General features: G+C 37.7%; 1 protein-coding gene across 1 annotated transcript; it reads left to right on the top strand.

Moving 5' to 3' along the window:
* The first annotated feature begins 14,768 nt into the window (after positions 1-14,768).
* Positions 14,769-19,234, top strand: LOC139694077 (hemolymph lipopolysaccharide-binding protein-like). The gene is made up of 4 exons (XM_071592502.1): positions 14,769-15,024; positions 16,408-16,659; positions 18,770-18,931; positions 19,227-19,234. The coding sequence occupies exons 1-4, from the start codon at positions 14,769-14,771 to the stop codon at positions 19,232-19,234; spliced, it is 678 nt and encodes a 225-aa protein (XP_071448603.1).
* Positions 19,235-22,290: the final 3,056 nt, after the last annotated feature.

The raw sequence follows: 22,290 nt of genomic DNA, 5'->3' as shown, positions 1-22,290 counted from the left end.
ACCATGTTGCCACACCATGTAAAACCATGCTTCCTGTTTAGGTTTTGATGAGCCTTTTCTTAGCATCCTTACACAATGTCCCTGTCATCAATTATCTCCTCCTTGTAGGAGCTTTTTTGTCTCATGTAATTCTTCATCACATGCCCCTACTTGTTTGATCATTTTGGCCCAGGACACTTCCTAGATTGGTAAACTATTCTACCTGCTCTAGTTTCTGCCCTCCAGTATTGATGTTCAACTTAGCCTTTCTCCTCCTAGAACTTGTTCAACCACAAATCTAAAGATTTTATGAATTATCTGCCAATTTTCATTCTTACCTAAAGTACTTTCCATACCTCTTCAACCATTTCCTCCCCTTATATGATGAACCGTACAGGTGCCAATGGCACAGCAATGGTAGCAGGCAATATTTCATTCCAATCTCCCATCTCTATTAAATTTTTCCCTCCAGGAACACCCACAATCATGTCCTCTGACATATTGTGTACCCTGTTGACTTCTTCCTCCCTATGATTGCTTGGTGGCATGCATACCTGAACAATGATCAAGGTTGTTGGTTCCGCTTTTACCTCTGCTAGTTATATTCTATTTGTTGCTTGCTCTGTGTTAGCTACACTTTTTCCTGCCTTTTTATTCAATATTATTTTCATCCCTCACTGGGTCTCTTCCCCACCGCTCTACATTACTCTATAACCATCACTACAGTTATCCTCCCCATTCTTCCATCTACCCTCACACAGGTCTAAAACATATATATTACCTTTCTCCGTCTTTCTTTAAAGTAGGCTATTTTCGACTTTGCCTCTTCTGTGAGGGAATGTCCTGAACGATTTTTATATATTCATGTAATTAAAACCTTGAAGCCAATATTTAAATAATCAAAAAATATTAATGAAAATGCATGCAAGTTCGGAATGCATTCAATTGATTGACTGAATTCATTTTTTAAATACCTTTGAAGTAATGTAAAACCGGAAAAACTTTAAGATTTAAGTGCTTGGAAATCGAGCAGAAGGTTTGTTTTTCATATAAAGCGGGTGGTTTGTCATTATTTATGACATTAAATAAGAAAACAATCGCCTTTTTAATGTGTTCAGTAATATAGGGCAATAAATTGCGAATCATTATGGTAAAAGGTGCCTTAATAATTGAAAAAGCAGGGGTCGAGTATCGTTTCCTCAAAAATCAACATTATCCTATATTATCTCGCTAATATTCTCTGTAGGAAATGTACCCCAATAATCGCGACTTCACAATGAATCTATCCACGAATCAAATATGCATCAGGAGAACTGTATGTACAGGTGCTTCAACCTAATCCGTGGATTCATAACTGCCAATGACACCTATTTTTCCGAATTGCACTTAAAACTCGCGCGCTTACGCGTAGAGCGTGTAGTTTTTCTAACACCGCACGAGCGAAACCCAAGGTGCCAGGGTCTCACGTCCATTTGCAACTTGTGGTTATTTTACATTAGCAGTAGTCGATAATAGCTTATTATCTACAGAAAGGTAATAATAGTCCTACGATATACTCGCACACCTGTAATCCGGCGGAGGGTTGTTAGAAGAATGAGCACCCAGAGAGGAAATACTTCCAGGACTAGGCCGCAAAAATATCAAAACTGTACACCCTTCAGGAACAACCTCTATGATACTAGCAATAAAACGAAACTGATTAATAACATCCATGTTGTAAATGTCTGTACGAGATGCAAAAACATTATCGAGTGGAAAATAAAGTATAAGAAATATAAACCTCTGAAAGCTCCGAAGAAATGTACTAAGTGCGACCAAAAGAATATTACTCATGCATACCACATTCTGTGTTCCAAATGTGCAAGAGATGATGGAGTATGCCCAAAATGTGGGAAGAAAGAAGAACTCATTAAGGATGTCGTTTCTAGCGATGATTTGAGGAAAGATGCCGACATTATTCAAGCATTAAAGCATTTGTCGGAAAGAAAAAGGCGTACGATTCTCAGAACCATCGCTAGAGCAAAAGGTAACAGGTGTCACATTCATTTGTAGTCTCTCTCTAGATCACTATTTTTTCTCAAATAACATATTTCGTTTCATTTTCAGATCCAAATAAGCCGTTAGCACATGAAAATATTACAAAGGAAGTCATTTTAGAGAAAATTGGAGCATTGATAAACGATGATACCCTTTCGGATGACGGTAGCGACAGTGACTCGGATGCTTTTGAAGATGCTGTTGACAAAGTAGCACCTGAAGGGAACACCTCGAATGAAGCTGCTGCTGTTCAACAGGATACTTAATAGACGTGATGTTGTATTAATGTCTTGCATGGGCATTCTTCGTAGAGTATACTCGCGTTGATGTCATTTTCTTCTTCTTGTGCCTGGTATCACTCTGTGTGAGGCATTAATGGGAAGAGAAAGTAAAATTCTTTTTGTTCTGCATTGTAATTCCATGTTGAATGTTGATATATATTACCTATACAGATAATGTGGTTGTTTGTTATCCATGATCCACAATTCCCAGATTTATATTCGATTCGAAAATAAGGGAATTTATCTCATGCATCAAAAACTTTCCAATTCTAAAGATGCCTCATGTTCAGTTTCATACATTCATTTATTCTGGTATTATTCACCTGTTGTTTTGCTGTGATGTGTTATCATTTTATTGTTTTCTACTGTCACCATGTAAGGGGGCTATTTTTAATGCTCTGTCACTTTATGAAAACAAAAATCGTTTTAGCAGTTTGAGAACAAGTTTTTATTTAGTAGTATTAACATTTTTTCAGCAAGATATCCTGTTTGAAATGACCATACAACCACCATACGACATGGTTACCATTTGAAGTCCATGAATTAATACCTAAGCACAAGTAACGCATTGAGGCATAATGATCAGAGGGATCTGATGATATTGGTGCACAGTATGAACTATGCATGATATTTGATTCAACCAAAGGTCATAGTTGACATCGATCAGTTCATACATGAATGACAATAAAACAGAGAAAAATAACTTTGATGTTTACAAACACTGTCTATACACACAAACATATGTTGATATCACAGATGTCATTTGAGAAAGCATTATGTAATATGATTTTAACCATTTTTTAACACTAGTTGTTGCTTTGATGAGATTGTGCAGCTAATAGTACAATTAATAGAGGCAACATTAAGTGTGCAAATTTGGCAAATAATCCGTAATCATTATCATGGATTTTTTTTTATTTTTGTGGGTTATTTTTACAATTTGGTCGAAGGAATGCAGGGTGCTGTCTGATAAATTTATAGTGAAGAACATGTACACAAGGAATTGTGAGGATTTGAAGACTTATTCAGTGGTTTCTTTTCCGTTCTGTAAGTCACCCTACTCATTGTCTAATTCGCTCTCCTTTGCAAAGAGAAGGCCTTGTTGGAATAACTTAGTTGACCTCCAAAGATTACTCCTCAGGAGAGGTAGGATTTTACTTAGGCAAAGGGTAGCAATTTTAGTTTATCTAACCCTACAACCATATGAAGCATTAGCACACCACTAGCCAATTTTTTAAGGGCCCTGTCTATGTTGGCTTTACTTATGATGTAATAAATTAGGGGACTAGAGAGTAATGGTGTTATTTTTTTATGTGAAATTTTAGATTTATTGGCTCCTTATTTTGAACAGCTAACTGCTTGGTGGAGTATCACTATTACATTTATTTGACTGGCACTCGCAATTCATTGACTAGTTGTAATGCACTTAGTTTAATTTGGCAGGCTATATCATCTGCATACAATGTTACTGGACTGGTGTGTAGGTAATTAGGTAACAAAGTCGTTCCTAAATACAAGAGCTTTTCAATATCTAATTGGAATATCGTGGAAAAAGAACTTATATTTAAAAAGTTCTAGAATTCAAATGAATAAAAAGTTATTTAAATGTGACCTTGATTTTGATGTACAAGAACTTGGATGTTCAATAAAAAATGATCATGAAAATTTGTTTTGCATAATTAATTGTGCAAAAACTGTGTGTATTGTTTAAGTGGTTCAAGTTTCTTTGGTTTGACTCACTTATTGCTGCTGTTGTTGCAATTATAAGTAGTAGTAGTCTACCATTTATGGTAGGTTTTGGATGGACGCAGACTGTACACATCTTAAGTCTTGCCTAAGAAACGTGATACCATACAGGTTTCTTCAATACCTCATACTTACCTCCCCCCTTAATTCACTCCAATTTCCTTACCTTGCTTGCCCTACATCCTCACCCCTAACAGTCTCCAGCATTCCATCAAAAATGAAAATCCTCGGAATCCTTCTTTCCTGTCTCCTTTGGATTCCTCCAACGATTCTCTCCTCCCCTGCTATACCTAGTACCTCTTCATTTATTTCCCCTTCTGTTCATCTCACCTGTTCCATCCATCACAGCACACCACATTTCAAAAGTCTTCAAACAATGTCTATCATCTTGCTTCAATGACCATGATTCTGTGCCGTATAAAATCACACTCCATGTCAACATTTTCTGTAATTATTTCTTAACATCCTTGCCCAAGGTCCCTGCTATTTCTTCCCTCCTCTTTGTGAAACATTCTCTCCCTTATGCAAATACTTCAATTACTACCTTCAAAATGTTCTTAGTACTTTGACCACCTTGGTCCAAAGCACTCCTGAAAGAAACTATTCTGCCTGTGCTAGTGTGTGTCCTACCATGTTAATGTTTATCCTAACTTTCATCTTTGGGAGACTTCATAGCATTTGTTTATATTGGTTCTCCTCCTATACCTGTTATACTAATTTTCTAATTAATTACTAAGACGAATTGTTGTGTTTAAAGAAATCTTCATTAGAATGATTGATGCAAACCTTGAATCTTGAGGATACACTTCCCATTATTAGTATCAGTTAAATGAAATGTTTTGATGATAAAAAGCCTGATTGATTGGTAAAGATATTTTTTTTGACTTTTTTGTGTCAAATTTTTAATGAAGGAAAAATCCACCAAATTTTGAATATCCATAACCTCTTGACTCTAAAATCCATATCTGGGAGTATACTGTTCATAAAATGTGGTTATTGTGGTGGCCAATGAGACACCATAGGGTATGGAAGATGTAGCTTTCAGTTTTTCATGAGTATGCATATGTAAAGAAAGTTATTATTATGCAAAATTATTTTGTATTTTAACTATTTTTTGTGACTGGAACTGTGAACAAAAATTGACGTTTCATAAATTTGGCCAGAGTTCCTTCTAACTTTTTTCATCATTTGTCACTCTTGAAAAATTATTTCTATGCCCAGCGATGAAAAGTCTTGCCAGCACTTTCAATAAAGTGGTCAATACAGTTGGGTGAAAACAATACCACTAAAAATATTTGATTTTGGAATTAAAATCTGAATCTCTAACTTGATGTTCCAAGGCCTGTCGCTCAAAGTTTGACTTGGTATTAAAAGTCACATGACAGTTAGTTATAAAATATTCTTTAAATATTTTTCAATAGTGCATCAACTATTCCATGTTAAATTCTTTCATATTAGATACCTGAAAATTGATGGAAGAGTATCATTGTTGCTTTGAAGCTCTTTATTGAAAAACCACAAAAAATGAATAAATTCATAAAACTTTTGAAAAACAAGCATCAACTGTACTAAATAATTACATCATAAATTTCTACTACTAATGGGCATTTTTTGAGGTTTTTAATGTGGATTTGATGATGGCATAGTCGATTAATATTTCTAACCATAATTTAGGACAGGAAGCTCCCTGCTTCAGAATCCACTTAAAGTCAAAAGCATTTTTCACTGATTATTTTTAAACAATATGTTATGAATCCATACCAGTCTTCTCAATTGTGCCTTTCAGTTTTTTAATTGCATTAATTTTGGAAGGATTGTCCGCAGCTCTTGTCAAAATTTCTGCAACTATTGAATTTCATCACCTCCATGTTTTTAGAATGATATCGTTATTTTAATAACAATTCCAAAATCAACTTAGTATTATGAAAAAACCATTTTTTCAGTCGAACAGCTACATTATTTTGTTTCAAACCGCAACATTTTCACTTTATTTATAGCGGAAGTGTCCTTAGGGTGTCAGTAATTACAAAACTTTAGTCCATATATTGACAATACAATTTATTGTTTAAAACAGAATTTGGTAATTTTAATGGAACATTCTTAATATTTCTTCAAGCTACCAAAAATAGCATAAGTCAGTACTCCAAATCAAATCATATTCACAGAAAAATGGACATGCTCTATGACAAACTCCAACACCAAGGAGACTCTCTCTTCTTATCACACCACAAAATTTTGAGGTTTGACTAAGATCTGGTTCCCCAGGATACCATATGTAGTCCCCAGCAGCCGCTAATGGACTCCCTGTGATTGGAAGAATAAGTAGAGGATTCTTACTAATGGAGATTATCATTTAACTCAGCATCCATTTCTGTAAAACACCCATGACATTATTAGGGGGTGATATCAGGGAAACAAAACTTAAAACTAATAACTTTAACAAATTTTGAACTTTTATCTCAAAAATAAATAATTGTACATAAGGAAAGTCTCCTTGAGTCATCTAAACCTCTACAAATTGATGTAAAATCACTTTAATTTAAAACTCCATTAAGCCTATTATCAGCTACAAGGAATAATTTTTTTGCCAAACCACCTTCTCCCAAATATTGGAAAATAACAACATCCTGTTAAATGCAAAAATGTGCACCCTGTTAAATGCTAAAGGTCTTCCAATAATCACAGGATCTCAAATGCTGCAAATAAAACTAATGAAATGAGGAAAATTGTAAATGTATCAAAACCTTCCAATAATTTAAAATTTGATGGATTCCAGTGATAACATTCTTTTTAATGGTTTACATATGGTTTCAGAACTGAATTAATTTTATTTCTCTCAACATCCATATGTAAATCTTAATTATCATACCAAAGTCCCACCAATTTCACAGGCATGTAAATCATTAATTTCGTATCCATGCTCTGATGCTGAATTAAGGTATATCATTCCAAAAACAGGCGACAAGTTCACCTAGGGGTTAGATGGCATTCTAAACTTAATTATTAAAATAATCATCACTAGCAATTAAACAGCCTTTACTTTTCTTAGTAAATGAATCTCTTTGATTCGGTGAGTTTCCTCCTCCACTCAAAGTAGCCAAAGTCATATTCCTGTATAAGGGTAATGAACTACATATGAGTTTATATTGGCCAATCTCCTTATTAAATCAATAAGGTAAAATTTTTTAAACATTTTTTATAATCTGCTAATGACTACTTGAAAGCCTACAATCTAATAGCTACCTCTTAATATGGCTTTACGTAATCAAGATCTACTTCCACTGCATCATACCTGTATCAGGTTATCGATCAAATATTATCTGATATAAACACAATATGTGAATCTGCAGCACTTTTCTTTGACTTATCAAAGGCTTTCGGCCATGTTAACCATCAACTGTTATTGTCAAAACTCTCTAGCTTTGGCATAAGAAGTGTATCCTTGGATTGGATCAATTTGTATTTTAGTGTTACACAACAAATGTATTCCCCTCAGAAAAAATGGGATGAGATATGTATTACCTCTCAAACTTATCAAATCTGGTGTCCCCCAGGGCTCTGTCCAGGGATTTGTTCTTTTCCTTTTGTACTTTTATGACCTCCCAGGTAGAGTAAATCCCATGCCTGGCATACTCCCAGTGCTCTATGCTGATGACAACAATGTTTTAGTGCCATCCTCTTCTATCAATGGCCAGCTGTCTAACTCAATCAATGCTACACTTCTGTTAGACGAATGATGCAAACAAAACACCCTCTCCCTCAATGTGGATTAATTAAGCTTCTGTATAATTTAATAACAAAAATAAGCCAAGAGCTAACATCAATATAAATGGAAAATTGATCCCACAAAATACCAGTTCTTGCTTCCTGGGCATTGAAATAAAGTCTAAATTATCTTTGAATGATCATATTAACAAGTTACTTTGCAAATAAAGCTCCATTTGCTTTCTCATTAGAGTGATCAGGCACACTGTTAGTAATGGTGTCCTAACAGCTGTGTATAATGGTTATTTCTATGCACATGTACTGTGCTGTGTCATTTTCTGGGCTGCCTCGCCAACAGCCAGTCCAATATTTAAAATATAAAAAAGGGTTGTTTGAATAATGTGCAATGCATCTTTGTATGCATACTGTCCCCTTCTCTTTAAAAATCTTCACATTCTGCCTCTTCTGTGGTGGTGTACATATATATATACATATATAGATTATTTCGTCGACACAACACGGAAGTGCCAAATAATGTATCGGACAGCACAAACAATATGGACACATATAAAGATCACCCACACATTATTTCTTGATCATTTCATCATTTCGATGGAATTCTGCTTGGTCTTCATCGGAAGATATAGAAGTAATGACTGTTACAATAGCAGAGGTGAGGAGTGCGAGAAAAAGGGAAGGGTGCCAGGGGAAGGGGAGAATAGGAGGAGGGATGAAAGGGTTGGTATGGAGAGGAGAGGCTAGAGGGGAGAGGAGATATAGAAGGAGGAGATGGAATTGACACAAAATTGGAAAAGAAAACAATCTGCTCACCGCAACTATTGCAACATCAAAGACCCAGGTTTCAACTCACAAAGTCATGATCAAGATCCTGCAAGTCAAAACAAAGGCCACGCACACCAAAACTCATGCGGAAAAACAAAGTATTCAACTCTCCGATATGCATCGCTTCCACAAAGTGACAATTCAGGCCATTCCCATCAGTAAACAACATTGAGGCCCGGATGCTGATAGGCCATACAGAGCCAAATGAATACCATTTCAAGAGTTTTTAAATCTATAGGGTTATCGGATGTGGGAAGGGACGCTAGGACGGAAACATTGTAGCACTGGTTGAAAGGGGTATTATGATGGGAAGCATGTTTAGGGATGGGGAGACCCACGGACAAGGAGGAGGGATTGCATGAGGTGCGGTGGTTGTTAATCCTAAGGTTCAGGGGTATGGAACATTGGCCTATGTAAAAGGCCGGGCAGAGTTTACAGGTTAGAAGAAAAGCAACATTCTTGGAAGTGTAAGAGGAGTGGGGGAAGGGCGGCAGAGAGTTAAATGGTGGGATGGAGTGGTGAAAATAGGGCAGGTTTTACATCTTCCTCGATGACTTGGAGTGGGTATGGCTCTGGGGGTGTGAGGGAATTTTGAGAGGGTCTTGGTGGATTTGAGGATATCTGCTAGGTTGGCGGGTGACAGAGGTTCAAAGGTGACAGAGGGGCATTTGAGAAGAAGGTTGGAGGAAGTATTGTGATATTTGAGGATGGGGAACATCTTTGAGGATGAATTTGAGGGACTGAATGCCTGGGAAGTAGGTGGTACAGATTGAGAGATGCTGAGAGTCTGTGGTTGAGGCATATAAACCATAAACACAGTAATCAACCCGAAGGTCGGTTTGGGCGTGTGAGCTTCACACATCAGGGTAGGGGGGCCAGTTCCTTTCCCTGATATATATATATATATATATATATATATATATAATGTATAACACTTAGCACTAGTGGACACAGACAAAAAAACAGAAACACACAAAAAAAGAGACTCACTATTTTTCGAATTTTCGGTGGTCGTTGCCACCTTTATCAAGGAAGAGAGGGACAGAACTGAAACTTTCAGTTCTGTCCCTCTCTTCCTTGATAAAGGTGGCAACGACCACCGAAAATTCGAAAAATAGTGAGTCTCTTTTTTTGTGTGTTTCTGTTTTTTTGTCTGTGTCCACTAGTGCTAAGTGTTATACATTATTATTCACGTCCGTGAGACTTTCAAAAAGTGTTATATATATATATATATATATATATATATATATATATATATATATATATATGTATATATATATATCATATATATATATATATTATTTATTATTATAAGGTAATCTACCGGTTAAGGTAGGTTTTTGGATGGACACAGCTACTAAATAAATATTTTGTGATTCCTAACAAAATACAAAATCCAGTATCCTACTCTACATCAGACCCCTCTTCATCTCTGAGTACTTTCTTCCTCCCTTCATCCTGTCCAACATCCCTATCCTGTTCCTTCCCTTTCCCCGTTTGCCTAACATTCTCCCCTCAATCACAGTCTTCAACATCCCACTGCCGGTCAATACACCCTTCATCTACTTTTCCTGCCTCCACAGGATTTCTCGCAACAAACCCCTGTCTTCGCCCACCATACCAAATACTTCCTCATTTGTTTTTTTCTCTGTCCATTTCACCTTCTCCATCCTTCTCCAAACCCACATTTCAAAAGCCTCCAGTCTACGCCTATCCTCCTGCTTCAATGACCACGTTTCCGCACCGTACATAGCTACGCTCCATATCAAAGTTTTGACAAGTCTTTTCTTAATATCCTTACTCAACGTCCCAGTCATCAACTCCATCCTTGTGAAAGCCTCTTTGCCTAGCGCAATTCTTCTCCTTACGTCCCTACTACTTTGACCGTGTTGGCCCAAAACACTTCCGAGATACGTAGACTGTTCTACCTGCTCTAGTTTTTGCCCTCCTATTTTAATGTTTAGTTTAGCCCTTTTCTTTCTAGAAAATCGCATAACCTTTGTTTTATTAATATTGATTCTCATCCCATACCTGTCGCACTGAGTTTCCAATTCGCTCAGCAATGCCTGCAACCCTTTCGCTGACTGACAAACCAAAGCTTGGTCATCAGCAAACCTAACTTATTTTACGAATTCCCCGCCCACTTTCATTCCTACCTCCAGTTCTTCCCATGCCTCTTTAATCATTTCCTCTGCATACAAATTGAACAGCAACGGTGATAATGGGCAACCTCTTACACCTCTTTCTAACACTGCCCAACCGGACTCCCCGTTTCCCACCCGCACCTGAGCAGTCTGAGACATGTACAGGCTCCGGATTAGCCTCCTTTCCCTCCAATCTATTCCTATTTTCTGCAATATACTCATTATTTTTTCCCAATTCTCTCTATCAAACGCTTTTTCGAAATCTACGAAACAGGCAAATACCTCCTGGTGGTATTCTATATTCCTCTCGATTAATAATCTCATTACTGCAATGGCATCATGCGTACCTCTCCCCTTCCTAAACCCAAACTGATCATCCCCTAAGTAATCATTTTCCCTAATCTCTATCCTTTTGTTTATGATCCTGAGAACACTTTTAGCTGCGTGGGATGTCAAACTTATTGTCCTGTAGTCCTCACATGATGTAGCCTTTACCTTTTTCGGAATAGGAACTAAAACTGATTTCACGAAGTCTTCCGGCCAGATTCCTTCCTCATAAATACTGCGAATGAGCGCATATAGTCTCTTCCTCCCACATTTTCCTAGATATTCCAATAACTCCGCGGGAATGTTATCCACCCCCACGGCCTTATTTAGTTTCATCTTCCTTAATGCCCTTTCTATCTCATCGTCGAATATGCCTGGACCTAAGGGATCTTCCTCTACGTCATGTTCCTTTTCTATGTCTAACTTTGCTGGTCTAAGTTCTTTACTATACAGTTCTTTTATATACTCCTTCCATATCTCTTGGATCTTTTCTGCGTCAACTATTACCTTACCCGCCTTATCTCTAACTGTTAGCATAGATCTCCCTTTCTTATTTCCCGATAAAGATTTAACTTTACTATACAGCGCACCAATTTCACCCTTCCTCTGCAGACTTTCCATATCCTCGCACTGCGTCTTCCACCAAGTTTCTTTTGCTTTATTTGTTGCCCGCCTCAATTTATTGTTCAATTCTTTGTACTTCATTTTGCCTAATTCTGTATTTAAATTTTTCCATTTTCTCCGCTCATCCATCTTTGTAATCATCTCATCCGTAATCCATGGTTTCCTAGTCCTTTTCGCATTAACGGTTCCAATAGTGTCTTTTTCGGCTTTCCATAACCCTTTCTTGATACTTTCCCATTTTTCTTCGATAGTACTTAGCTCTTTACCATCCTCCATGATTTCCTCTACCGCTTGTTGGTACTCCTTCGTTTCAAACCATTTAATGCTTCTACATTCCATTTTCTAACCCGCCGCCCCTGCCTTATCTTTTTGAAACGTACGCTACATTTCATAACAATTAAATTGTGGTCAGAGTCCGCATCCGCTCCCGGGAAGCTGTGCGAATTTATCACACTGTTCCTAAACCTGTGTCTAACCAGGATTTAATCTAGCTGATACCTTTCTGAGTCACCTGGCATTTTCCATGTATACCTGCGTCTTTGTGGTGTCTAAACCAAGTGTTGGTGATGAATAACGCCTGTCTCCTGCAGAACTCAACTGCTTTCTCCCCGCGGTCATTCCTCGTACCTAAACCGTAGTCCCCCACCTCATCACCATCTCTTCCTTCTCCTACCGTCGCATTCCAATCCCCCATCACTATCAAATGTTTCCCTGCGGGAACACACGCGATTATGTCCTCTAACTGATCGTATATCTTATCGACCTCTTCTTCCTTATGGTTGCTCGGTGGCATGTATACCTGAATAATAACCAAGTTCGTCGGTTCTGCTTTTATCTCTACTATTAATAATCTATCCGTTACCTGCTCTATGTTGACTACGCTTCTTCCTACCTCTTCATTTATTACTATGACAACCCCTCGTTGGCTCTCATCCCCGCCGCTGTATATTATTCTCTAATTATCACTCCAGTAATCCCCGCTATCCTTCCATCTCACCTCGCATACCTGTAGACCTAAAATATCTATATTTCCCCTTTCCATCTATCGCTTAACATTTTCCAATTTCCCTGTCCTCGTCATTGTCCTAACATTCCACGTTCCTATTCTAACTAATGTGGTCTTCTTCTCCTTCGTCTTCTGTCCTGTTGCTGCCAGTTTTCCCTTGCAAGGGTTTCGTGGGATGATGACCGCGGAAGCCTTGCCTCCCCCGCTGCCGGGCACGGCACACGGCCGATTGGGCTAAACCCCGTAGTTGCCAGGACTCAAAATCTCAGTATTTTCCATCATATTTATCTTGGGAATGATAATTGAGGTGGTTTCCCGTTGCCTTCCTCAATAGTGTTTTTAACGTGACACCATCACTTATTGGCCGCCCCTCTGGGTTCAGACGCCATTGCAGCCGCCTCACTGAGGAACAGACGCTGCGTGGACTACCCTTCGTCTGGCTCCTAACCTTCGACCTATCTGGCATGGGTCACCCTACCAGGAGCAATTATTATTACTCCCGCTAGCACAGCTCTAGGGGTCATCGGAAGCGCAAGCCCTTCCACCACGTCAAGGTTGTAGTCTAGGGGAGGGTGACGAATATACTGAAGTATTAATGGAGGGTCAGAACTGTCAAAGATAAGGCCAAAGGTTTTTACATGCATAAAATATTTTTAACTATCTAATGATAATACAAGTGATTCGAATAATTGATTTCATACCATCAAATGATTAGACGTGTCTTTTCAGTTCCAGTTATTCTAAGCGTTGCAAGCCGCGACGCCGCGACGGGAACCTTCTAAACCATGGCACTACTAATATATGGTACTGCTAATACATGGTGCTATTATTACTTCTACATTTTACTGCTAACATATATAACGAGAGCCGTATTCTAAACCAAAAAACCTTCAACATTCTGAACCTTCGAACATTATTGTACTCTACCTATGGAAACCTGTGCTCGAAAATGTTTTATTATGCCCCAAAAATGTATATGTTGCTACATCATAATAGTTACCGACGATATATAGATACTGCGTGATAAATTATACCGCACCGTGAGGTGATGGCCGCCTAGTCTCCTGTTCTTTGCCTCTCCCGAACGAGGGGAAGACCACCTTGCGGGTGCAGATAATTTACCAGCCCCCTCGAGATTCTGCGAATCTCTCTATATCAGGAAACTTTCACTGAAAATTTTCACTCCGGATTTTAATATGTTTATCATAATCCCATTTCGTACGTGGCGAAGAAGAATTTCGATACGTAGAATATATCATTTATGAGCCGGTTATAATACAATTCGTATCATATTTCAGATAATTTGATTCATCCGAGAATATCGCAGAAAAATTCAACCAAGAAAAGTAAAAACGAGTGAGCAAAAACACTTTCTGGATTTCAAATATTATGAAAATATATGAATTCATTTGGATTCAAGTAAAATACTAAATAAAAATGGGACTGAGCATTCCAAATTAAGATGTACAAAGAAAGGAAGAGTCGGGATTTGAGAAGCAATGAAACAAACGATGAGGACTCAATCAAATTTCGAATGGTAAACGGATTTCGAATCTCTAAACTATTTATTAGCTGAAATTTTCTCAACTTTCGCAATTTTCAGTAATGATATCAACGACTCTTAAATTATAGAACTTTAAGATAATCAATATCTAGATCTAGAGTTCTTTCTCCGTAATAAGCAAAATATTTCTTTGGCGACGGAGGAAGTCAAATTGAAGCAATAAATCAAATAGCCAATGAATGCATTGAAATTACTTGGTATCGTCTTTTTTATGAACCATATAAGTATGCTGATGAGTTCAAAGAAGGAAAACGTCAGAGCCTGCTAATCTGTTTTCAAGGACTGCACTTAAACCTTACCACCAGATTCCTTATTTTATTGCGAGTGGTTCAATAGTTCATCGTTCTTTGGAATATGAGAAAATGAAATTATTCTACGAACTGAAATGCGTGAAGATGCCAAATATATAAGTTTCCTCCATAATGGATTCGGTTCAATCAGTAGCATTCGCACGAAGAACGTTTAATTTCTTAGCTTAGTGATTCAGTCAGGAGTCCTCTTCTGCAATAACCATGGGAATGCTTAAGTCATCAATATTTCTCTTCGGCTTAATTTTTCTCGCTCGACCATCATACCAAGAAAGAGCTCCGACACGAAGTTTTAAGCTTTCAGTCACTAGTCATGTCAACCAAACTGGTCACTACAATATCGACCTTGCTCTGGTGCAGGCGAATCGAGGCTCCAGAAGAAACTGGCAGGCTATTATAAATCATGAAATCGTCGAGGAAGGCGGCATCGAGGAACATCGTGTGACAGGACTATGGACAGGTAAACTCTTAATAGATGGTTGTCTTATTTTAAAGTATTACTAATTACCCGCGGATGAGCTGAACTCGAATCAAGAGGAATGGGACAAATCCTATGGTGAAAACGGGAGTGTGAATGAAGTTTGGGAGAGATTGAAAGGGATGGCTATTGCACGCTATGAAATTGAATTTGGAGGTGTGATTGGGGGAGTGAAAGGCGATGAATGAAGAGGGGAAGGATTCTGAGAGTGCAAAGAAAGGGGCATACAGGGTTTGATTTTGATGCGAGGAATATCGGAAGAAAGAATCATTTAAGAAGAGAGAAGGAAGTTATGCAAAAGTGTGACAGGAAGTAAGGAAAGAAATAAAAAAAGGAGGGAAAAAAAATTCATTTATTTTTAAGGAAGTTAGAAACCCTTCTGGCTCATAGCCAGACTTGTACTAACCTAGCTTGTACTAAGAAGGGGTAAACAAGAGGAAGGCTAATGTAATGAACAACAAGTGGAGTGGTAGTACCTGGGATGAACGTGGAGGTTTTGGGAGAGTTTTTAAAGTATTAATATTATGAGCATTGATCAGTTTGAGTAACGTCCGTTATGAAAGTGACTCAGCACCACCAGATGATGAAAATTCTACTGGGGAAATAAGTGGTTTTGTAACAGCAGTGAGAATGGTGAAGAATGGAAATACTGCAGGCGTAGTTAGTATATTTAGTGTGATATTGAATTTTAAGGGCGGGTTTCTTATTACGCAAGTTAGCGAAATATATAACTTACATTTGCACATTTTGTTTGTATAATACGAAAGAAGACAGTAAGTGCTCCTTTGTATATATGAAACAGTATGTCAGCACCAATCTTGTGTCCAGCACCAAAACTGTTGCGTCATTCAAATATCCTAATTATGGATCAATTATCATTTCAGTTTAACTGTGTGCAGTTTTATGTCTGGTAAGGGATGTACACATGTAGGTATATACGTTTGCTCTTCACCAAGTAGGTACTTCCGAAAAGTGGATTTGTGCGAAAAAGTTTATTTTTCATTTGCTCATTTGGAGGAGGCATAGGACAGGATGAATAGAGGATCGTTTCAGACGGTCTTGAGAGCACATCGTTAGAATAAACAGTCGTTTAAATAATTAATTTCCATGATAATTGCCGAAAAAGCAACACGGATAGAAGTTACTGTTACTTTTGGTTAAAATTTACTGTTGTGGCATCTCCCGCAGTTTCTTTGGAAACACGGATAGAGTTAGAAAACCGTGTTATGGGGTTATGAGTGAATGGTTACATGTTTATTGCATATTTCATTCTAAAAAGAATAACGTTTGTGGCAGAACGTTTTTTCGTGGCAAGAACGTTTGTGGCAGAATAGGTATTCATTTAAAAACTATGATCTTTTTCAGCACCACCTCCTAAACCAAAAGATTATGAGCTGTTTCCTGGCATCGGCTTCTACAAGTTTCATCCTGAGGCTAAAAAATTTCAGGAAGGGATATCAATTTGTTCCCAAGAAGGAGGACATCTGCTGATTGTCAACTCTAAAGCAGAGGCGAATGTTTTGATAACCATCTACGCTAGGCATCCTAAGGTCTGGCAATGGGCAAATATAGGCTTTCACGATCCAAATGAAGATGGAAATTACAAAACAATATTCGGTAAGATTAATTACACACAGTTGTACGGAAAGAACGCTGCGATGTAGCACTGGCAATAATATCTTGAAACATGTGATAATCAAGTATGGAGAATGAGTATTAGCGGTAGTTTTACCGCCAGAAAGGATAAGAAAAAGATCTCTTATGGAAATCTCGCCATAGAATTAGGATGTGCAAATAAAGAAAATGACGGTTTTCCTATTTGCGTTTTAGAGGTATATTTTTTTGAGATATTTTTTTGTAAATGGGACCCTAGGTAACCATATCGGAGTAAGAGGCGTGAAGCCTTGAAAGGAATTTGTTTAGAAATCGAGGATACTACAAACGCGGTGGCCGTTTAGAGAAAGGAAATATACGGGGTAGGTGGTTTGGTATGTAAAGGACGACAACTGTTGAAGTGAAGATACAATTGTTTGTTTGTGGGTTTAATATGGACTGAGGTGTGGAGTTTGTTACTGAGGATGGAAATGTGGGCAACTACAAAAGTTATTCGATCGGAGAGAATAGTAGTGGCGAGGGAAACAGAAAATGTTGTATTGAACGGAAGAAGTTGGAGAAAAGTTTTTGACTCCTTCACCAGGTGTATCTTCGGAGTGGAGCGCCGTTTAGGTTGGAGGGGACGGTCGAACTGTGTCACTGTGCCGTAGTGCCGTGGGCATTGATGGCGGTAGATGGAAAAGGGATGGATACAAGTTCAGGTATGTATAAGAATAGGGATAGAGGATGAGGGGGTAAATGATCGTGAGATTCAGTTGTAACGAGAGGTAATAGTGAAGATAGGAGGTGTAATGAGTAGAAGTACTTGGTAATGGGTGGGTGTAATTATGATTGGGGGGAGAGAGGGGGCGAAAATGCGCCAGAAAGCAACCCGCTCGATGCCACGATGTGTCACGCGCCAGCCGGCCATTGCCATTTCAATGATGGCGTCGATATACGCCAGAATGTATTAAAAATCTGCTATGAAAGTGGTACCGAAATGAGTTATTTGCCCTTAAGGCGGTTATATCACCCAGCTAAATGGGCATCTGGTACCTGCTGAAATTTTCCCCATGGCGCCCAGCTAGAGTAACTTTAAAAGCGCGTGTTTTCTTACCGAATCGATAAACATTACCGTTGTCTCTCAAATTTCTAAAATTAAATATCACTTCAATAGGGCATGGATATTGGATGGAATCAAGGGAGAAAGGAAGCGTAAGGAATTGGTAAAGTTTATTGTAGTGTGGGGTACCAGGTTTTCTGCTATTTGGCTAGACTAAGATGTGTAGGAGTTTACAGTCGGTGTCCATCCAAAGCCTATTGTAAATGGTAGACTAACAAATCATAATAATATGTTTTTTTTTATTTCTACCATGTTACAGCCTTCTTGGCGAGTTATAACAGTTACAGTGCAATTAAAGCAACTCAGGCTAAATTTCATTATTTTATGTGAACAATTTTATTGCAATATTTTTTCAAAAAGGAAAAAAGAAACTTCGGGTTTGTTTTCCCATAATCCTAATAAAAACTGTTCCAGAATACAGTTAGCCATTCTTATTTTTACAGCTAAAGTGCTGGATTCTCCATTAAAATTTAAGGAAAATGTATTAGGTATGTGCAAATCCTGATTTATCATAATTTATTTCACGGAATAGAAGTAGTTAGTCTTTTATCATGCCCAACTATTATTTAAACCTACAGCTGAAGTAATCACATTATTACCTCAGCATCATATTAAACGCAATTATGTGATGCTACTTGAAGGACTGGTTTTTTGTAAAAACAATTGGAATTTCAATTACTAAAGCCATAATTGCTTTCATGAATATACAAAGGATACTATTATTTTTAGTATTCAGGGGAAGATGGTCTGGCAAAAGATGTTTTCTTTTTTGCTAACAATTCTCTCAATGAAGTTTAAAAAATTGTGATTTTACCAGTTCAATGAGATCTAAATATCTCTACGAGCTTTCCTCAAGGGGAATAGTTTAGTTTGAAGAGTAGAGGTAATGCTTGCCTATGACATTGAATTTCACTTTCATTTGGATGAAATTACCTACTAAATATTTCCATGGAATTCTCCAAAAATACTGAATGTGCTTTGAATAAATGAATTTATTTTTTTTCATTACAGGAGAGACTTTGAGAGCTGCTGGGTATGATACATGGCATCCAGATGAACCTGATCACAGCTATGGTCCAGCAAGGTGTGGTGTGATAAACAGGCAAGGGCTCCTTGGTGGTGGAAATTGCAATGGGACACGTCCATTTATCTGTGAATACGATCTTACATGGGGTATTTGATTAATGCAAATTAAGGAAATTACTTATTTTTTCCCAAAATTTTGTCTTTAAGTTGTTGATAATGTCATTAGTTAGTACATCTGGTGTTAGTTTCAAAAGACTATAATTCAATGCACTTGTCTTCATTCTTCAAATAAAGAGATCTGTGATTACATTGTTAATATGCCATCACTTTACACCTATTTTGAAGTCTAAATTCGATATCACGAGCGATACATATCGGAGAGTTGAATACTTTGTTTTTCCACTTGAGTTTTGGTGTGCATGGCCTTTGTTTCAACTTGCAGGGTCTTGATCACAACTTTGTAAGTTGAAACCTGGGTCTCGGATGTTGCAATAGTTGCGGTGAGCAGATTGTTTTCTTTTCCGATTTTGCATCAATGCCACCTCCTCCCTCTCCCTCCTTCCCTATCTCTGCTCCACTCTAGCCTCTCCTCTCCCTTTCCTCTCCCTCAACCATTCCTCTCACCCCTCCTCCGCCTCCCATTCTCCCCTTCACCTGACCCCCTTCCCTTTCTCTCGCACCTCTCACCTGTGCTATTCCAGCAGTCATTACTTCTATATCTTCCGATGAAGACGGGGCAGAATTCCATCGAAATGATCAAGAAAAAACGTGTGAGTGATCTTTTTATGTGTTTCTATATTGATTGTTGCTGTCCAATTTATTATATATATATATATATATATATATATATATATATATATATATATATATATATATATATATATATATATATATGTATATATATATATATATACACACACACATACATACATACATCTATGCTTGGTTTTTTTCATTTTATAACACCCATTGTCATTTTTTCGATCATCTGAACATTTTTGTATAGAGAACGCACATGCTATCAATAGGAAAATACAGTATATGCAAAGAATATGGTGAGAAAAGCATAAGAAGGGCTGTAGGTAGGAGTGAAAGGAAGTGGGGAATTCTTTGAATCAGATTTTCAGATGATCAAGCTTCAGTTAGCCAGCCAGCCAAAGAGTTACAATCATTTTTTAGTTCATCAAAGAATAATTGGAATATTTATGGGATACAAGTTAACCCTTTCCACTTGGGTGCTTTTTTCTCGATTGCCTTAGTCTACTCGGGATTCAATTTTTTAAATACCCCAAATTCGCTAAGCATGGCACTAGAATGAAAAACTGGAGTTTCTTTTCATACAAACTTATTTATTTGGATTTTTTGACATAGTTATTGATAAACCATAATTTAAACTATAATTTTTCATGGTATGATATTTTTGGAAGCATTCACCAACATGAAGACCTGGTTTACATTCACACGTCTCACAGATATATATTGTCTCTCTTCTTCCTCCTTTGATTTTTCGGTCAGAGCAAACCGCACAATCTTTATGTTTTTTGCTAGGGTGAGGTGTGATTATATGGAGTTTTCCATCTAAATGTTGCTCTATGTTTGTGGATGGTAATCTAACCCTGGACGTTTGTGTACCATCTCGGAATTCTCCAAAGAGATCGTGTACTAGTTTCCTAACAAATTTCACATGCGAGATCGGTTTTTCATTTTTTCTTTGTTGGCATTCTTTATACACTATAAATGATTTTACAACACTGATCTGAAGCCCCCAGAAAAACAATTTATGCCACCATTTTAGAGTTTTCCTCATGAAACAGCTGCTTTCTAATTCTTTGGAATACTTATCCATCGTGAGGAGGGGAAAATCGTTCAGAATGAGCGACTACTAGCTGGCAAAGCATTCGTCCAAAGGGAAAGCATCTGTTGTAAGAGAACCCTCTGTCATTAGGGAAAACACCTGCGTTATGCTTCTAGAAACGTAAGTAAACCTCGGAGACTAAGATAAGGAAGGTTTTTTACCACAGGAGGATGATGCAACCTCAAAAAAGCACGACTCCAGGAAAAGGCCTAAGGTTCGTGTTTTACTATGAATAAAATAGATCATATCTTGGACCCTCCTACTCAAGATTCCTGACTATGCAATAGATAGGAAAAGAGCAGGCAGAATGTTTGATGAGACAGCGGGCCCTAGGAAGAAAAGAAAATGAAAGAGTCAAAACAAGAAAGCAATGAGCTAAGGATCAGCTGACTGAGGTAACTTTACATTCTGGCGATCTTTTTTCAGGCACCGATAATCTCTAAAAGAAATTGCTTTACATTTAGCTGACTTCCAAGTAATAAAAAGCAAGCAATACAAATGAAAAAGAACTTACAACACAGTAAATAGATTACAATAAACATCTGCGTAGGTGGTGGCATCCTTTGGGAGATGGCATTTATGTCGACAATGACATAATGGGTCGATACTATTCATTTATAAAACAAGCCATGCTATGAATCAAGCTTTAACTTTCCTTTTCCTTTCATGCAGATGATTACAAGAAAAATTATTGGAAAAATAGCCAAAAATCCCGATTCCCATCGTGGTGAAACTCCATGTCGAGTGTGGCTCGACATACGAGCTGCTGCGGTTGCTAACCGTGTCAAGTCACACTCGAGATCCGAGTGCAAAAGGTTAATCATAAGAAAGTGAAGGTAATGGATTGTTCAAGTAATAGGAGGGCTAATGTAAACATTTAAGTTTAGGGACACAAACTTGTAAGGGTAGAACATTGTGCCTATTTATTGTGTGCTTTAGAAGAATATGTGCAAAGTAGTAAGAATATTAAAGGAAAAATGGCAAAGCAACCGACAGTTAAGGTCATTTGCACTATTAGGGATGGATTGGAAAGGAAGGGTGGAGAGAAACCCCGGTATCGGCATTAGCCTGCTCTTGTCAAAAGGTGCCAAGGGGTCTGCAGTTTAATGTCCCATCCAATGGACATCGTACTCACTCAAAGTACTCTCCACAAAGCACCTCAAGTAGGGATTGGGATATATTTGAAAAATATTTGTTGTCTCCAGGATTTGAACCTGGGCCCTCTCTGTGGGAAACCTGTATATTGGCCACCGCACCATCTCGATCACCAAGGAATAGGTTTAAGGAATCAAGGATAATGCAACTGGCCCCAATATTTAAAGTATGCTGATTACAGAGACCACCTAACTTCAGACACTATTTATGGATAAACATCCTAAAAATATATACACTTTCATGACCCTAATCTCAGTCTTGCAATTCTTTGTAGAGCATTTTTTTTCATGACATACCATTAATTATTAAACTTAGATTTAAAGAATGGATGTGAACATTAGAGTATTGTGTAGGTATCACTAATTAAATCTAAGATTTGCAGGGTTATTGTAATTATGGCATGCACAAACAGGGCACGTAAATTTTGAGAGGGTAAATGTAAACATTTGAAGGATTCATATTTTAAAAATAAAGTTTCATAGGTGTATGATTTTTC

This window comes from Hetaerina americana, unplaced genomic scaffold (assembly GCF_022747635.1).
Source record: "Hetaerina americana unplaced genomic scaffold, ioHetAmer1.1.p SCAF_5, whole genome shotgun sequence".
NCBI classification, from domain to species: domain Eukaryota; kingdom Metazoa; phylum Arthropoda; class Insecta; order Odonata; family Calopterygidae; genus Hetaerina; species Hetaerina americana.
Note: the sequence above shows the minus strand (reverse complement) of the source record. Positions and strands in the feature narration are given on the sequence as shown.

Bases quoted from the DNA above. Each gene is read 5' to 3' on its own strand.
- LOC139694077 (XM_071592502.1), top strand. From the start codon at position 14,769: ATGGGAATGCTTAAGTCATCAATATTTCTCTTCGGCTTAATTTTTCTC. The intron at 15,025-16,407 runs GTAAACTCTTAA...GATCTTTTTCAG, and splicing joins TGTGACAGGACTATGGACAG to CACCACCTCCTAAACCAAAA. The intron at 16,660-18,769 runs GTAAGATTAATT...TTTTCATTACAG, and splicing joins AAATTACAAAACAATATTCG to GAGAGACTTTGAGAGCTGCT.